Source organism: Sorex araneus, chromosome 1 (genome assembly GCF_027595985.1).
Source record: "Sorex araneus isolate mSorAra2 chromosome 1, mSorAra2.pri, whole genome shotgun sequence".
NCBI classification, from domain to species: domain Eukaryota; kingdom Metazoa; phylum Chordata; class Mammalia; order Eulipotyphla; family Soricidae; genus Sorex; species Sorex araneus.
In genome coordinates, this window is record NC_073302.1 from 449,993,001 (window position 1) to 450,012,356 (window position 19,356).

Consider the following 19,356-nt stretch of genomic DNA (forward strand, 5'->3'; position numbering starts at 1 on the left):
GCTAGTACTTCCAGTACTATATTGAAGAGAAGTGGTGAGAGTGGGTATCCTTGTCTTGTCCCCGATCTTAGAGGAAAGGCCCTTAGTTTTTCCCCATTGATGATAATGCTTGCCATAGACTTGTGGTAGATGGCTTTGACTATCTTGAAGAAAGTCTCTTCTATGCCCATTTTGGCAAGAGTTTCCATCATAAACGGATGCTGGACCTTGTCAAATGCTTTCTCTGCATCTATTGATATGATTATATGGTTTTTATCTTTACTTTTGTTGATATGAAGGATTATGTTCATTGATTTCCGAATGTTAAACCATCCTTGCATCCCCGGGATGAATCCCACTTGGTTATGGTATATGATCTTTTTGATGAGTTGTTGGATCCTATTTGCTAGCATTTTGTTGAGGATCTTCACATCGGTGTTCATCAGGGATATTGGTCTAAAGTTTTTTTTTGTTAGTGGTGTCTTTGTTTGCTTTTGGTATTAGGGAGATATGTGCCTCATATAGACTGTTTGGGAGGGTTCCTGTCTTTTCATTTTCCTGAAAAGCTTGAAGAGAACTGGCAACAAATTTTCTTTAAACGTTTGGAAGAATTCGCCAGTGAATCTATCTGGACCTGGGATTTTGTTTTGGGGGAGACTTTTGTTTACAGTCTCGATTTCCTTGATATTTATGGGCCTATTCAGGTATTCCAAGTCTTCTTGGTTCAGTCTTGGGAGATTGTAGGAATCAAGGAATTCGTCCATTTCTTTTAGGTTCTCTTGTTTCGTGGCATACAGACTTTCAAAGTAGTCTCTGATGATCTTTTGAATCTCCTTGGTTTCTGTTGTGATCTCCCCTTTTCTTTTCTGATTCGGTTTATTAGGGTTCTCTCTCTCTCTCTCTTTCTTTGTGAGTCTTGCTAGCGGTTTATCGATATTATTTATTTTCTCAAAGTAACAGCTCTTTGTTTCATTGATCTTTCGGATTATTTTTTGGGTTTCCATATTGTAGGATAACATGAGGTTTGGTCCTTTTAGCCTTGCCTTAGGGAACATAGTTTATCTTAAAGCAATGTCTTTTCTGTATGGACACAGGAAGACAATATTATGATTGTAACTTGGGAGTTGATTGACTCCAATAATATTTACTCCTGGGCATCTGCTTTCTCAACTCAGTTGCCCTTAGCTCCTAACACCCCCCAAAACAGAGTCCCGACGAGGGACAGGACGGATCCAGGGCAAGCGGTGAGTTATGTGGTACCCTGGCATCAAAATGGGCCAGGCCAAAGTGCCACAATACTCAACTATAAGTTGAGGGCATGATCATGGACAATGCTGTCATGATCCAAAAGAAATGATGAGATTAGGATCTTGCTGGGGTTAGGAAGACTAACCTGGCCTGAGGACTGTGGTCTGGATTATATAGTGAATGTCCTCAGGAAAAACCAAACTTTATATCTCTTACTGTGCTCATACAGAATGAGATTGCTAGAAATATTAGAAGTAGATTTACTATAACTATTTAAGTAGATTACTAGCTCACACCCTGACACACCCTTGTTTGGAATCACACTCTTGAGTGGATCTCCTTAGATGATATTTCCTTAGATGAGATTTTGTTAATCTCCTCGAGAAATGGTTTTACCCTTCTTTGTTGATTTGTTGATGATAAACTCACCTTTGTGTCACCACCCTATGTAATTTGCTATAAAAAATAAGACTGTGGGGCACTGAGGGGGAGAAAGAAGACAAGGGAGACAGAGGAGCTAGAGGAGACAGTAGAGGGAGACAGATGAAAAAGACAAGGAGATAGAAGAGACAGAGAGGCAGAGGAAGAAGACAGAAGAAGAAGACAGAAGACGCAGAGAGACAGACGCAGAGAGACAGACGCAGAGAGACAGACGAAGAGAGACAGACAAAGAGAGCACAGTGGCACACACATAAGCAGAGCACAAGGTGAAAGAAGTGAGAGTGAGCAGGACAGAAAGGGGAATATTAGAAGATCCGGAGAGAGATCGAGAACAAGGAGGATGCAGCGAGAGAGACGGGAGTGTATAGAGAGGAGATTGGAATAAACTGCGATTGAGACCAACCAGCTTGGCTCCATTCCTTCCTTCGCCTGCCTCATCATCGCCATCAACCTCCCCGGGGTGGGGGAAGCGGCTGGAGACTACTGAACACCGGCAGTGGGAGAGATAGAGCCCCGCTGGGCCCCCTCTTCTTTTTTGTGTTTTTACACACCATATCATTAATTTCTGCTCTAAGTTTTATTATTTCTTTCCTTTGATCTGGTTTAGGTTCCTTCTGCTGGTCCTCTTCTAAGATCTTGAGCTGCGAAGTCAAGCTATCTATATGTTTTAAAATTTTTTAAGTTGTATATTCACTGAGAATTTCAAAAGGATTCATGAGATATCTATAAATGCAATATTTATGAGATAAAAAACTCAGCACTAACTGACAATTCTCCATAAATTCAAGTTATTTTTATTTTCCTTATCACAGAGCCTTTAAAAGAAATTCCTACGCTGATTAAAAATTTTGCCTGGAAAGTCTGAAAATAATAGTTGTTCAAAAAGAGTTTAGAAAAAAATAAAGAGATAAAATATCGCATATCATGAATTACCATAAATCAATAATAATATGAACAATATTTTACATGCGTACAAATAAAATAGAGATCAATGGACTTTGAGTCCAAAAAATATTGTATGAAAATCATCATTAATTTTCACAAATAACTCAACTAATACAGCTGAGGAATAGTAGTTCTTTCAACATTGTTAAGATAGCACATCTGTATGGAGATCCTGCGTGGTGCTGGGGCTTGAATCCAGGTCAGTCACGTGCAAGGCAAGTGCATTCCCCACTGTATCCTGACTCCAGCCCAGATCCCTTGAATTTTTAACCTTAGAGCCTCATGATGTGCTTTAAATAGATCAAAGGTGATTGCAGATGCAACTGGTTGAGGAAAGATCATACAGAGGATGGCTAGTATTTCATCCAAAATGCACAACGTGCAAATGTGAAGAGAATACTATGATAAAAGATTTAGTTTGGGAACCACAGAAACACTGGCCACACCAGAGTGAAGGCAAAGAAAGAAGCTGGAAGAGGGTCGTCCAAAGCCCACGGAGGGATCCTGGCCCTAAACACAGCTTGACTTGAGTCCTCCAGTCTTTAACAGAGTTGAAGAGAATAATTCTGTTGTTTAAGTCATTCCATTTGTTAAGCATTTGGCATTTCTGAAACAGTGTGGATAATATAAATAGAATGGGTAGTATGAATCTATAGTCATCAATAATAGGGAAGAAATTAGGACATGGCAGTATGAATGAACCCTCAAAGAAAAGCTGAGAAATGGTATCTCCCATGAAGACCACGTCTGATCCCTTTCATTCCTGTGTAGCCAAGAGCAGGCTACTGCAATGAGATAAGCTGATCCTGGGGTGCTGGACAGTCAGGAGGAAAGGGGTGATTGCCTCCAGAAGGTGAAGGAACTAACTCCTGATTTCTGAGGAAGCTGGTGTCTGTACAACTGTGCAAATATTAATCAAACTCTCTACTTAAATAGATGAATTTTGGTATGTATCAATTATAAATTCAATAGTAAAATGTCACAGTCATTGAGAAATCAGCAGAGAGCCAACTCTGTTGTGAAGGATCGTGAAATTGGTTCCCAGGTCTTCACACATTCTTGTGGTCATCAGCTTTATCCAAGGAATCTGTATCTGCTCCATTCAGTAATGGACTCCTCTCTGTGCCTCTTAAATTATAAAATAAAAGTCATTTGCAGATAGTTTTCAACAATATCCGCCTTAAAGTGCATCTGCTTCACAACCCCAGACGTTTTTAATCTTTCTACTACTTTGTCATGCATTTAGAAATATAGTTATTGTCTAGAGAGGTTCTATGACAGAGAGCAGAGAGCCGTTCCCACACCATCTCTTACCCACCTCCGAAGGTCTATGACCACATATCAACCCATTTCCTAAAACCTTTTCAAAGAACAAAAATACAGATCTGTAATTCTCCATGCTCAAAGAAGCTCCTTCTATCTCTGCAACAACCACTTCCTGCAGCAGCTCCTTCTCATTTTAGCTAACCTGTGACATGCAGTGTGGTCACTTCTAGAACAGAAAGCTGAAGTCCATTACTTCTCTCTACATGAATGGTGCTTGTGATGGACCAAAGTGAGCACCTGGGAAGAGCAGCAGCTGGAGAACACTGATCAAGTTCTCCCAGGAATTCCTCATTTCATTCCCCGTGCCCTCTGCAGCATCTAAATCCCAGATGCGGCCTGACATGGTTTGAGGTTCGAGGAAACAACCCCACTGGGCAGGGCACAGACAAGTCACTGTGAGGCCTCCCTTATTGTCTCATAGTTACCTAGAGATCCCCTGGTTTACCTGGTTTGTTTGTTCTGTGGATGAGACATGAGAGTTTTCCGATGATAAGGGTCATTCTCCTTATGCTAGCTTGGTCCTCATTTCAGAAGTCCTTTGCTTCTTGCCTTTTTAATAGCAGGTGAATCACACCTGGAGAGGACTGGCCGCCATATGTGGTACTAGGGAATGAATCCTGATTGGTCCCTGCAAGGCAGATGTCCTGCCCACTGTACTATTTCTCCAGCCTCTAAATTTCCTGTTTCTAAAAAGAAGCTAGTCACCATTCTATTCACCCATATAAGATGTATTAACACGTCCTCCATGGCAGACATGAATGCTTCTTCAAATCTCTTTTCTTTTAAATTTTAGTCTTAATGGATTAAAGAACCTGGGTGACAGGGTACTGAAGGGACCGAAAATTCATTTTAATGCCAATACCCTGAACTTGGCTGATTGGATCAGAAAAATTAGCCTAATGCCCTGCTGCTCACAAGAGACCAATATGAATCATCAAAATAAACACAAATTCAAAGTAAAAGACTGGAATATTATCATACAGGCAAGTATCACTGTCACTATCTTCCCGTGAATCATCGAGTTGCTCGAGCGGGCGCCAGTAGCGTCTCCATTTGTCCCAGCCCTGATATTTTAGCATCCTGAACTTTATACTTTCTCTCCACGGATGCGGCACACCAGCTGGTTGTCCTTGGGCATAAAGGTGACACGCTTGGCAGGGAATGCGCAGACGGTGGTGTCCTGGAAGAGTGCCACTAGGTGGGCCTGAAACGCCTCCTGCAGCTTCATGATGGCAGAGTTCTGGAAGCACAGTTCGATCTTGAAGTCCTACGTGATCTCGCGCACCAGCTACTGGATGGCAGCTGGCGGATCTCGCGCAGTGCCACAGTGCTGGGCAGTAGCGGTGCGGCTTCTTCACGCCGCCCGTGGCTGGTGCGCTCTTGCCGGCTGCCTTGGTGGCCAACTACTTGCAGGGCGCCTTCCCACCTGTTGACTTGTGCACCGTCTGCTTGGTATAAGCCCTCTCGTTCTTCCCAACTCAGCTGGAGACTCCTTCAGGGTTAGGGAAATAAGACCCATTTTAGCTACTGTTGTTGGCATATTTAGTACGTCACAGGTGGCTTGCCAGGCTCTGCTTTGTGGGCTGGATACCCTCGGTAGCTTGCCAGGCTCTCCGGGGAGAAGGTGAAGGCTTTTGGGGAGATCTCTAGTCATCACTGCAGGTGTTCCCAGTCTACCTGGTAGACAGGTAAATATAGACTTTAAAAACTGGGATAGTCATATTTATATCAGTGAGCGACGTTTCAAACTTAAAAAGGTTATGAAAGATAAAGATGGTCAATATATAATAATCAAGGGATGTACACATCAAAAAGACGTAATGCTTATCAGTAATGCACACCAAGATATAAAGAAACTACTATCAGCCCTAAGGGAAAATATAGACAGTACTAGACTCACCTTGGGAAAAAGGAGAAACACATCAGTTGAACGAGCGGAGGGTGAAAAATTATGTCAGAACCAGAAATCCAAATGATCATATAAAATTACTAGGAACAACTTTGTCATTAAATTGAAAAATATGCAAGAAATAGATAAATTTCTAGTGTCTAACAATCTTCCAAGACTAAGTCAGTAGGAAGTAGAAAACTTGTATAGAGCTATTACTATCAAGGAAAGAGTAACCAAAAATCTCCCCTAAGACAAAAGCTCAGGACCAGGTTGGTTTGGTAATGAGTTCTTCCAAAACTTTGAGGAGGACGTTACTACATTTCTCACACTCTTCTAGAAAGTAGAAAAAATAGAAATACTCTCAAACAATTTCTAGCAGACTGACATTACATTGACACCAAAAGCAGAACGGTCCTACTGGTTCCTAGTGGAAAACCAGTCGGACCGTTCTTTTGTACAAGAAGGTAGACATCCACGACATCGGCAACTATCGCCCAATCTGTCTGCTGTCTGTCGTCTACAAGTTGTTCATTTGAGTCGTCCTGAATAGAATAGGCAGAACACTAGACGAAGGACAACCATGTGAGCAAGCTGGGTTCCGAAGAGGATTCAGCACAATAGACCATATGCACACAGTGACCAAACTCATTGAAGTTTCGAGAGAGTTCAAGATGCCGCTCTGTGTAACATACATCGACTTAAAGAAGGCGTTCGATTCTGTTGAGACTGAGGTGGTCATCGAAGCCCTAGCCAAACAGGGCGTTCAAAGTCAGTATACCAAAATCCTCTGCGAGCTGGATTGTGGATTCACCACCAGGATCTCACCATTCTACAAGGAAGTGATCATTGATGTAAAGAAAGGGGTGCAGCAGGGTGATACCATTTCACCGAAACTCTTCAGTGCCTCCCTTGAGAACATCATGCATTGACTGGAATGGGAAGAAATGGGAGTGAAGATAGATGGTCAGCAATTACACCACCTCCGCTTCGCTGATGACATTGTTCTCATTACACCAAACATTAGCCAAGCGGCACAAATGTTGACAGACTTCGACCACGAGTGTGGAAAGGTCGGATTGCAGCTGAATCTCAACAAGATGATGTTCATGAAAAACGAACTGGTCCTGAAGCTCCATTTGCTCTCAATGGAACGAACATCTCGGAATGCAGCAGCTATTGTACCTGGGTCGAGAAATCAACATGAAGAACAACTTGGTACCAGAACTGCACAGGAGGAAGAGAGCAGCGTGGAATGCCTTCAAGAGCGTCGAAGAGGTGGTTAAGAGAACAAAGAACCTCCAACTCCAGGCACATCTTTTTGATTCCACCGTTCTTCCTGCACTAACATATGCCTCAGAGACCTGGGCCCTTCGCAAACAGAATGAGAATGCTATTAGGGTATCCCAAAGAGGAATCGAAAGAACTATGCTGTGAGGTATAGTTACAGACTTACAAAATTTTGTACTTACACTTCAGTCATTCAATGGTCAAGTATCCATCCCTCCACCAGTAACCATTTTCCACAACCAATGGTCCAGTATATCTCTCACCATCCCCAAAGCAAATGGAACATCAGGGACTAGTTTGTTTTTCATGAACACTGTCTCGGTGAGATTCAGCTGCAGTCCAGCCTTTGCACACTCACGGTCGAAGTCGGCCAGCATTTCTGGTGCTTGGCTAATGTTCAGTGTTATTAGAATGATGTCATCAGCGAAGTGGAGGTGGTGTAGTTGCTGACCGTCTATCTTCATTCCCATTCCTTCCCATTCCAGTCATTGCATGACATTCTCGAGGGTGGCACTGAAGAGTTTCGGTGAAATAGTATCACCCTGCCGTACCCCTCTCTTTATGTCAATGATCACTTCCTTGTAGAATGGTGAGATCCTGGTGGTGAATCCATAGTAATACATAGTACAACATTTGGAGGATCTTGATGTACTGAACGCCCAGTTTGGCTAGGGCTTCGATGACTGCTTCAGTCTCAACAGAATCAAAGGCCTTCTTTAAATCGATGAACATTAGACAATGTGGCATCTTGAACTCTCGCGAAACCTCAATGAGCTTGGTCACCATGTGAATATGGTCTATCATGCTGAATCCTTGTCAAAACCTGGCTTGCTCACATGGTTGTCCTTCATATAGTGTTCTGCCTATTCTATTCAGGATGACTCGAGGGATCAACTTGTAGACGACGGACAATAGGCAGATTCGGCAATAATTGCTGATGTCATAGATATCTCCCTTCTTGTACAACAGAACTGTCCTGCTGTGTGTGTTCATAAAAGAGACCAGCAGGGCAGCAGGGCTCTATCTCTCCCGCCGCCCGTGTTTGGTAGTCTCACACCGCTTCCCCCACCCCAGGGAGGCTAATGGAGATGGGCAGGTGAAGGAAGGAACGAGTGCCAGGCTCGTCGGTATCAGTTGCAGTTTATTCCAATCTCCATTCCCGTTCTGCTTCTCCTCCCATGTTTTGTGTATTTCCCCTACTTCTGTGTCTTCCCCCGTGTTTCTGTGTGTTCTCTCTACTTCTCCTACAGTCTTAATTTATATAGTAATAACATAGGGTGGTAACACGAAGGTGGATCGGAACATTAATACATCGACAAAGAGGTAAGACCACTCCTCAAGGACAAAATCTCATCTAAGAATATTACTAGGAGATCTGCTCAAGGATGGGGTCCAAACAAGGGTGTGTCACTTTCTTCTTTCCTCAACTAGTAATCCACTTACATAGTTGTAGTAAATCTACTTCTAATATTTCTAGCAATGTCATCAAATGCTTCCTTGACAGTAGGACTGTCTTTTCTTTTTGGGGGGGAAACCCTAGCAACAATAGTAAGTTATGTGTTGAAACATGGAATGTAACCAGAATAAAGCGTAAATGAAGTGAAATTTTTCACTTTCAAGGGCGGGGACTGGGGAGTCGGGAGGGGGCGGGAGGTATAATGGGGTGGTTGGTGATGGAATATGGGCACTGGTGAAGGGAAGGGTGTTTGAGTATTGTATAACTGACATAATCCTGAGAGAACTATGTAACCCTCCACATGGTGATTCAATAAAATTTATTAAAAAATATTTCTAGCAATGTCATTCTGTATGAGCACAGTAAGAGATATAAACTTAAGGTTTCGTTATTTCTGAGGACATCTCACTATACATTCCAGACCACAGTCCTCAGACCAGGTTAGTCTTCCTAGACCCAGCAGGGTCCTAGTCTCATCGTTACTTTTGGATCATGACAGCATTTGTCTATGACCATACCCTCAACTTATAGTTTAGTATTGTGGCACTTTGACCTGGCCCATTTCGATGCCAGGGTAGCTCACAGCTTGCCCTGGGTCCTTTCAGTTCCTCATTGGGCCCCCGCTTTGGGAGTGCTAGGAACTAAGGGCAATTGAGTTGAGAAAGCATATGCCCAGGAGTAAATATTATTCGGAGTCAATCAACTCCCAAGTTACAAGAGCATAATATTAACTGTCTTCCTGTGTCCATACAGAAAGGACATTGCTTTAAGGTAAACTATGCAAAAAAGACACTAACTTACAATACAAGTTCAGAGTCCTTAGAAGGATCTGATCTTACAAGATAACAGAATCTGATTAGGGAAAAGGTGATTAATTGAGAAGGTGGGTTCAGAGAAGAGTTTACAGATAAACAAAGGAATGGGAGTCTCTCAGGAGCACTGTGATGGGTGTAACCAATAAAACCTAAGTTCCCTGCAGCAAGGCTGAAAGGACAAACCCAATGTTTTCCTACACTGCTGGTTTTCCATTGGGATGGAAGCTTGCATTCAGACAGGTAGTGTGTGAAGAGCCGAGCCAGGTATTCATGAATACTGGCGGCAGATTTTTCAGGTGTTCGGGTCTGACCTTGTCTGCAAAGGGTGCTGTATGTTTCATTACGGACAAAATGGCATGTTGGATTTCATGAGGGAGAATGTTGGTAACAACATATCCATCCTGCGGAATTTGGTATGTGGGCAGATGGATGTGGCTAACGAAGAGATATTGTGAGAAACATGGGAAACAAACACATTTGTCCTTGATGGTGACTGAGGGCTTCATTAAGGTGTTGATGTTATCAACAATGGCAATGAGTCCAAGGCACTTACGCCAGAGCTTATGGTCATGAATGGCAGAACTGAGCGTTTGGAAAACGCAAGAAGACCTTTGGTAGGAACTAGTGTTGCCCGTGGCCTGGTAAAGTGGAGAGCAGGATAGGTAGACTCCAGAAGAGTGTCCCACCACTCTGCTACACCCATCTCAGTCATTCCAACTTGTGTAAATACCTGGCTTGGCTTAGGAATGGCAAAGTCTGATGTGGGCACCTACATGGCACAGGTGTTCAAGTCCTGACAGGCCCACGAGGCTGCCTTCAAGTGCATCTGGAGTTCTTGTGATATTCAGTGCATGGGAGATGATCCCAGCCACTCAATTACTCAGATTGCCGTGGATTCAGGATGAAGCAAGGAATTGCATATTGCAAGAAGATTTGGAACACCTGAATAGACCTATTACTATCAAGGAAATTAAAGCTGTAATCAAAAGTCTTCCCAACTATAAAAGCCCGTGTCCAGATGAATTCACTAGCAAATTCTTCCAGACATTTAAAGAGGACCTATTGCCAGTTCTCCTCAAGCTTTTCCAGGAAATTAAAGAAACAGAAACTCTCCCACACAGTTTCTATGAGTCATATATCTCCCTAATGCTAAAAGCAAATAGAGATACCACAGACAAACACAATTACAGATTAATATCCCTGAACACAGATGAACATGGATGCGAAGATACTCAACAAAATATTAGCAAATAGAATCCAACAACTCATCAAAAATATCATATACTATGACCAAGTGGGATTCATCCCGGGGATGCAAGGATCGTTTAACATTCGAAAATCAATCAACATATGCGGGCCAAATATAGACTAGAGACTGAACACAATGACCACTCAACACCTTTATTGCAAACCACAACACCTAATCAGAGAGAGAGAACAAAAGGGAATACCCTGCCATAGTGGCAGTGTGGGGTGGGGGGAGACGGGACTGGGGAGGGGGGGAGGGATGTTGGGTTTACTGGTGGTGGAGAATGGGCACTGGTGAAGGGATGGGTTATCAAACTTTGTAAGGGAGAAACATGAGCACAAAAATGTATAAATCTGTAACTGTACCCTCACGTTGACTCACTAATTAAAAATAAACTATTAATTAAAAAAAAGAAAATCAATCAACATAATCCATCATATCAACAAAAGAAAATATATAAAAACCATATTACCATATCAATAGATACAGAGAAAGCATTTAAAAATATTCATAACCCATTTATGATGAAAACTCTGACCCAAATGTTTATTGAAGGAAATTCCCTCAATATAGTCAAAGCCATCTATCACAAGCTTATGATAATCATTGTCCCCAATGGGGAAAAAAACTAATAGCCTTCCCTCTAAGTTCAAGGACAAGACAAGGATGTCCACTCTCACAACTTCTGTTCAGTACAGTACTGAAAGTACTTGCAATAGCGGTTAGGCAAGAAAAAGTTATCAAGGGCATCCAGATAGGAAAGGAAGAATTCAAGCTCTCACTATTTGCAGATGATATGATACTATATTTAGAGAACCCTAAAGCCTTTACCAAAAAACTCCTAGAAACCATAGACTTGTACAGTAAAGTCACAGGCTATAAAATCAATATCCAAAAGTCCATGGCTTTCTTATACGCAAATAATGAGAGAGAAGAAAATGACATGGAAAAAGCAATTCCATTCACAACCATGCCTCAGAAAATCAAGTACCTTGGAATCAGTTTAAGTAAGGAGGTAAAGGACCTGTACAAAGAAACCTACAAAACCCTACTTCACAAAATGAAAGAGGACAAGAGGAAATGGAAACATATCCCCTGGCTCAGGATTAAGAGAATTAACATTGTCAAAACGCCCCAAAGCATTATATAGATTCAATGCGATTCCTATAGGGATACCCATGAAATTCTTCAAAGAAATGGATCAGACACTCCTGAAATTCATATGGAAGAACAAAACCCCACGAATAGCTAAAGCAATTATTGAGAAAAAGAAGATGGGAGGCATTACCTTCCCCAACCTCAAGCTCTACTACAAAGCATTAATAATTAAAACAGCACGGTATTGGAACAAAGGCCAAGTCACAGACTAATGGAATAGGATTGAATATCCTTACACACACCCTCAAACATATGATTATCTAATCATTGATAAGGGAGCAAGAAATATGAAGTGGAATAAGGAAAACCTCTTTAACAAACAGTACTGGCAAAACTGGATAGCTCCATGCAAAAAAAGAAAAATGGGCCCAGACCTCTACCTAATACCATGCACAAAAGTCAGATCAAAATGGATTAAAGACCTCAACATCAGACCCAAATCCATAAGGCACACTGTAGACAATGTTGCAAAACCCTCCACGACATTGAAGCTAAAGGGATCTTCAAAGATGACACACCACTGACCAAGCAAGTGGAAACAGAGATAAACAAATAGGGCTATCTTAAACTAAAAAGTTTCTGCACCTCAAAAGAAACAGTGACTAGAATACAAAGACAGTATACAGAATGAGAAAGGATATTCACCCAATACCCTTCTGATAAGGGGTTGATATCAAGAATATACAAGGCACTGGTTGAATTCTACATGAAAAAAAAACGTCCAATACCATCAGAAAAAGGGGCAATGAAATTAACAGAAACTTTCTCAAAGAAGAAATACAATGGCCAAAAGGCACATGAAAAAATGCTCTTCATCATGCTCATCAGAAAGATGCAGACCAAAACAACAATGAGATATTATCTCACACCACAGAGACTGGCATACATCCCAAAGTACAAAAGCATCCAGTGCTGGCATAGATGTGGAGAGAAAGGGACTCTCCTTCATTGCTGGTGGGAATTCTGAATGATTCGGTCTTTTTGGAAAACAGCATGGACGTTTCTCAAAAAATTAGAAATTGAGCTGCCATTTGACCCAGCAATACCTCTTCTGGAAATATATCCTGGAGACACAGAAAACATAGTAGACATGACATCTGCACTTGTATGTTCATTTCAGCATCTACACAATGAAATACTATGCAGCTCTTAGAAAAGATGAAATTATGAAATTTGCATATAAGTGGATCAACATGGAAAGTATCATGCTAAGTGAAATGAGTCAGAAAGAGAGGGACAGACATTGTAGGACTGCACTCATTTGTGGAGTATAAAATTACAGAATGGGAGACTAACACCCAAGGATAGTATAGACAAGGACCAGGAAGATTGCTCCATGGATTGAAAGCTGGCCTCCCATGCTGGAGGAAAGGGCAATTCAAATCGAGAATGGACCACCAAGTAAAGGATGCTTGGAGGGCCTGATCGGGATGGGAGATGCGTGCTGAAAGTAGACTATAGACTGAACATTATGGCCACTTAATACCTGTATTGCAAACCACAACACCCAAAAGGAGAGAGTAAAAGAGAATGTGTCTGCAATAGAGGCGGGGGGGGGGTGGGAGGGTGGGAAGGATATTGGGACCATTGGTGGTGCAGAATGGGCACTGGTGGAGTGATGGGTATTCGATCATTGTATGACTGAAATGTAAGCACAAAATTTTGTAAGTCTGTAACTGTACCTCACGATGATTCAATTAAAAAATTAAAAAAAATAAATGATAGTGTCACATCAAAATAATAATAATAATAATTTTTATTTACCACCTATCACAGGGAGTGAAAGGAGATAGAGCAACTTGAATAACTATCCATTTCTTTTCTCCTATTTAGGTGAGTTTTAGAGTCAAAAATATGTTTCAGGTTTTGTTTGTTTGGGGGGTTTTTGATTCAGACTCAGTGGTGTTCAGGGATCACTGTTGGTGGGCTTTGGGGAGCCATGTAGGGATCAAACCCAGTAGCTTGTAAGCAAAGGCTCTACCCACTGTACTCTCTCTCTCTGACCCTTCTAGTGCTAACTTTTGGTATTTGAGAATGTGACCTTATTTGGAGTAGGGTCTTTGGCAGATACTCAAGTCAAGATAAGGTCTTCAAGGTGGGCCCTAAATCAATGACTGTTATTGTAAAACAAGATAACTCTGGGTGTAGAAGTTTGAGCCACAGATCTGCCAGGGTTAATGGTGGATGGAAGACTCCAGTGAGGGGCAAATTTTGGAAATGAACCAGGTAAACCACATGAAGAATAGAAGTAAGGTAACAGAAACAGTGCTGGAGTCACAGATACCTCCGGTTCACGCTAAGGTGAAACGGCTCTCCATTTTCTTTCATTTTAGTTGAGAGAAAAGTGAAAAGAAAATTGTTCTATAAAAAATTGTATTAGTAAGAACTTTATTTCTTTGTGAGTTAAAAAAAATTTTAAGACCTGAATGATTTTTTAATCCTCTTAAGAGTATGTTTTTTGTGTTTGCATAGAATTTTAAAATTTTGCTTTAGCCACCATGATTTATAATACTGTTTGTGATGGGGTTTTATGCAGACATTCTGACACCGTGTGCTCCACCAGTGTCCACTCCCAGCACTGTCTCAGGGAATGCCCCTGCCCCCTACCCCGCCCCCTCAAGTTCCCTCTTCTCCCAGCCGTGCCTGGTAAGCTCAATTCTGTGGATCTGTTGCCTTTGGCCATTTGTTATTCCCTTACTGTGTTTATTTTTTATTTATTTCTGTGTTTAATACCCCACATATGAGAGAACATTCTGTACCTGTCCCTCTCCTTCTGTATAGAGTTTGTGTGTATAACTTTTACATAGATCTTTTTTTTCTTTGCTTTTGGGGTTACACCTGGCGATGCACAGGGGTTACGCCTGGCTCTGCACTCAGGAATCACCCCTGGGGGTGCTCAGGGGACCATATGGGATGCTGGGGATCGAACCCTGGTCGGCCGCATGCAAGGCAAATGCCCTACTCGCTGTGCTATCGCTCCAGCCCTTACATAGATCTTTGTATATCAAAGTAGGTATATTGCTTCATTAGGAATATGAAGCAATATATTGCTTTCCTTTCATTTACTTGATTGTTTGGGGGTCATACCCAGCTGTGCTCAGGGCTTATTCCTTTCTCTATACTCAGGGATCACTCCTGGTGATGCTTGGGGACCAAATTTGGTACAAGTTAGGTGCCTGTCCTGCTGCACTATCTCTCCAGCCCCTGTATTGTACTCATCAGAATATCTTTCTGATATCTGTTTTGTTCATGACAGTGCATTTCAGATTTATCTCCCACTAAGCTACCGAGAGTATGGAGCCCACACGGCAGAGCCTGGCAAGCTACCCATGCGTATTGGATATGCCAAAAACAGTAACAATAAATCTCTCAATGAGAGACGTTACTGGTGCCTGCTCGAACAAATCGACGGACAATGGGATGACAGTGACAGTGAATCTCTGGAGACAGATGACTCACTCTGTAAATCTACCAGAAGGTTTTATGTGGGAGGTTGCCTTTGTAAGGCAATTTTAATAATGAGTAGAGTTATTTTATATTAAGTCAATGATCATAGTAGAAGTATTGATTGATAAACTCGGGCAGCCTGTGAGTGGCGGGCACTGTAGAGTTGACTGAGAGCTTATTCCTGGCTCTGTGCTGAGGTCACTCCTGGCAGTGAGAGGGGGCTGTATGCTGGGCCAGGGCTCAAACAGAGGTCAACCCTGTGCAAGGCAAGAGCCTTAAATCCTGTGCTGTCTCTCCAGCCCCAGTCTGACATTTGGGACTAAGCCCAACTCTGCTCCTCCATGATATGATGTCTTTATGTTTTTATCAGTCACAGAAGAGTTAAGAATCTCTTTAATATAGTTCCTTAACTTAATATATCTCCTTAATCACAATAATAATAATAATTGCTACTCAATTATTTCAGTTGGTATTTTCTTGTTTTTACGGCTAATTTGCTTTCAAAAACTATTGAAATCAGTTATGCCTTCAACAACACTTAAAAGGAAAAATTTATGTCAGCAAACCTTCCCTCCCACGGACTATTTTTAGAATTGAAATATTCAGCATTTCATACAGCACATAATACATGTTATATATAAGTATTATTCTATCAAATAATATTCAAATTATATAAATGCATGTTTCCGTGAATGATATGCACATATAAAAATGCATATAATCTCACATATACTGGTTTGTTTAACCATGTGAAATCAATTATGACTGATAAGGGACTGAGTTACTTACACTTATATTATTTGTGTGAATGATGCTGTGAGCAACACAAAGGAAGGAAAATTTCCTAAACTGTAGCAATATATCACCAAACATTTACATAAAGACTTTGGCAGAGAAAGATCGGGCTAGAGAGAGAGGATTAGAGCCCTCCAGTCACTGTGCAGCCCTGATGTAAGAGAAAGTATTCACTGCTGTGGGAAGGTAAGATTAGGAGCTATGTAAACACAAAAAAACGGGGGTAGCACAGGGCAGCGGCACTCTATCTCTCCCGCCACCCCAGCCTGTGTTCCGTAGTCTCCAGCTGCTTTCCCCACCCCGGGGAGGTTGATGGCGATGAAGAGGCAGGCAACGGAAGGAATGGGAGCCAGGCTGGTTGGTCTCAATTGCCGTTTATTCCAATCTCCTCTCTATACACTCCCGTCTCTCTTTCTGCTTCTCCCCAGAACCCCCTCTTACAGCCTCCTTAAATCCCCTAGCATGAGGGTTTACACATAGCTGTAAACATATGTGTATGTTTTGAGAGCTTACACATAGGTGTGGTCACAATCAATAGGGATAAAGTTCTTTCCCTCAGGGGATGCTGCTTCTAGGACAGAATCTCTTTCAGCAGGACACCCGCCCAAGAGCGGAATCCCATGGGTGTGTTTCTCCTCTCCTTGTCCAACTAACATATAAGCATTCATAATATCAATCATTTTGTATGGACACAGCAAGAGATGCATTAAGCTTATAGAATTGCTCTCATGGGGTCATCTCGATCTCAGACTACAGTGCTCAGGCCAGATTAGTCTTCCCTATCCCTAGCAGGGCCCTAGTCTCGTCGTTACTTTTGGGTCATGACAGCATTTGTCCATAACCAAGCTCTTAACTTATAGTTAAGCATCGGGCACTTTGGCCAGGCCCATCTCGATGCCAGGGTAGCACAGAACTATAACTCACCACTTGCCCTGGATCCGTCCAGTCCGTCTTCCGGACCCTGCTTTTGGGGGTGCTAGGAAATAAAGGCAGCTGAGGCTTAAGTCAAGAAAGTAGATGCCCGGGAGTGAATAATATTCGAAGCCAATTAAATCTTAAATCCCATGTTACAAAAGCATATTAATAACTGATTTTCTTTGTCCATACAAAAAAGGAAATTGCTTTAAAGTAAACTATTCAAAAGACACGAGGAGAGGAGAAGGGCAATATTAACTTACAATACAAGTTCAGTGTCCTAGAAAGATCTGACCTTACAAATTAACAGAGTCTGATGAGGGGGAAAAGCTGATTAACTGGTTGGGGAAGAGAGCATAGAGAAGTGGTTACAGATAGACAAAGGAATGGGAGTGACTCAGGAGCACTTCGGTGGGTGTGACCCGATAAACCTAAGCTCCTTGTGGCAAGGAAAACAGGACATACCAATGTTGTCTTAAAATGTTTAGAGATTATTACCAGATAAACCCAAACTCTTTGTGGCAGGGTAGAAAGGACAAACCAAAGTCAGGTTTAAAATATTTAGAGTCATATTCCAACAAGGAGCCTTAGTGAGTTCCGGTAAATTACGTTTCTGTTTCACTCACTGATCCCTCACATTCTATGCATGTGCCATAGACTGTCCATTGCATTGGGTATTGACATACATGACATACATGATCTCTCGTTCCTGGTGGGGGAGCACATCTGGCAATACTCAGGGGCTACTCCTGGCTGAGCACTCAGGATCACTCCTGGCCATGCTCAGTGGACCCGCTGGTAAGTGCCTTACTACTAAACTCTCTGTATGGTCCAGTCTCTTCATTTTTCAAAGCTTGTCCCTAAGATTTATGGCACCCATCTGTGCTAACTTTGTAACTCTGTTGCCTCTAGAGGCCCTGGCCAGACCCTGGATCTTGCTCGGACCTTCCAGACTGACTCCCTGGTCAAGTGACAGCAAAGTGCGCCCTGACCCTGAGTGTAGAAGAAATCATTCTCTCTCTTGATCCTGTGACTGTAACCACGACTTGTTCCCCTCGCATCTCCTCAGGATGGGGGCAATGCTTTGTGTTGGTACAGATTCACCATATTCTAGAAACAACAATAGAAGATAAATGGAAAATTACATTACTTCCAAAAAGGAGACAATAATTTTATTTTTTAATTTTTTTTGAGACAATAATTTTAAAAAGAAATTTCTAATCATGTTGAAAACATCAGCAAATATGTTCTTCTCAGCTTCTTCCCTTATATTTCTTATTTGGGCAGCATGTTGCTCTTTCAGAAATTTTATTTTTTGCTCCTTTTCTTCCTGTGTTTTAGTGACATGTTCTTCTACTAGTTGAATTTCCTTTTCCAACTGACTACGAGAAATTTTGGTCAAGTCCTCAGCCTTCTGTTTCAGCCTTTCCTCTACGTCCTCGTACTTGTTATCAGTGAAGTGGGTATTATTGGGCATCATTTCCTCTACCAGCTGTATCAGCTCCTGCACCTGAGCTTCCTTCTCATCCCTCTCTGCTGTGTTGCTGAAGGCACAGCAGCGGTTCCCACACTCCCTGACCAAGTTTTTTAGGCTCACGTCAGCTTCAGCTATGAAGTCACGTAGGTTTGTGTCCTCCAAGTCTTCTTTGCGCGTGAACACGACGATCATGTGCCTGGTGACCGACTCCCCAAAGAGATTCTTGACCATGTCAAAGACTTTCTGCTCTTCCTCAGTGTAGCGGTTCAGCTGCAGCACCAGGATGATGGCGTGAGGGCCCGGGGAGGAGTAGAGGATGCACTTGCTGATCTCCCTGCAGGTGGTGTCCTGCTTCTCCTTGGTGTCAAAAAGCCCCGGGGTGTCGACGACAAGAATATCCCTCCCCTTCCATTGCCGGAACGCTTTCTGGCATTTGGGGGTTATAGAGTGGGCAGACAGCCTTGAAGGAAATTTGTCTTCCCCAAGAATGGTGTTGGCTGTGGCACTTTTACCACTTCCAGTTTTCCCCACGAGGACAATCCTCAGGGCATTGGATTGACGGTCGTCCAGCAGAGTGTCACCCATGTTCCCACAGCAGGTGTTGCACCTAAATGTCACTTGACCTGAAGAATAGAAGAGAGATGAAAATTGTTCATCTCAGAAGATGGAAAATGTAATCATCCCCTTTTCTTTGTTTTCGTGCCTGGAAATTTACTGAAATTGTATCTAATATGCTTTGATCCCAGTAAGGACAAAAGAATTGCACAAGTCAATAACTATGAAAAATATAATAAAGTAGGGGCTCAAGAAATAGTCCAGTAAGGTTTCTGCTTTTTAATGTGTCTGACTAGGGTTTGATCCTCAACATCACTTGTGGTCCCAGAAGTCCTTGAGTAGAGCCAGAATTAAGACCTGAGCACAGATGGC

The 19,356-nt window shown here is 42.2% G+C and overlaps 1 protein-coding gene and 1 pseudogene across 1 annotated transcript; both read right to left on the minus strand.

Moving 5' to 3' along the window:
• Positions 1-5,026: 5,026 nt before the first annotated feature.
• On the minus strand, positions 5,027-9,729 carry LOC101545182 (histone H3, embryonic-like; annotated as a pseudogene).
• An 8,436-nt stretch (positions 9,730-18,165) lies between these two features.
• LOC105943411 (GTPase IMAP family member 7-like) lies at positions 18,166-19,014 on the minus strand (the record flags this gene model as incomplete). Its single annotated transcript, XM_012935394.2, has 1 exon — positions 18,166-19,014. A coding segment is annotated over exon 1 (849 nt), but the record flags the coding sequence as incomplete, so codon positions are not given.
• Positions 19,015-19,356: the final 342 nt, after the last annotated feature.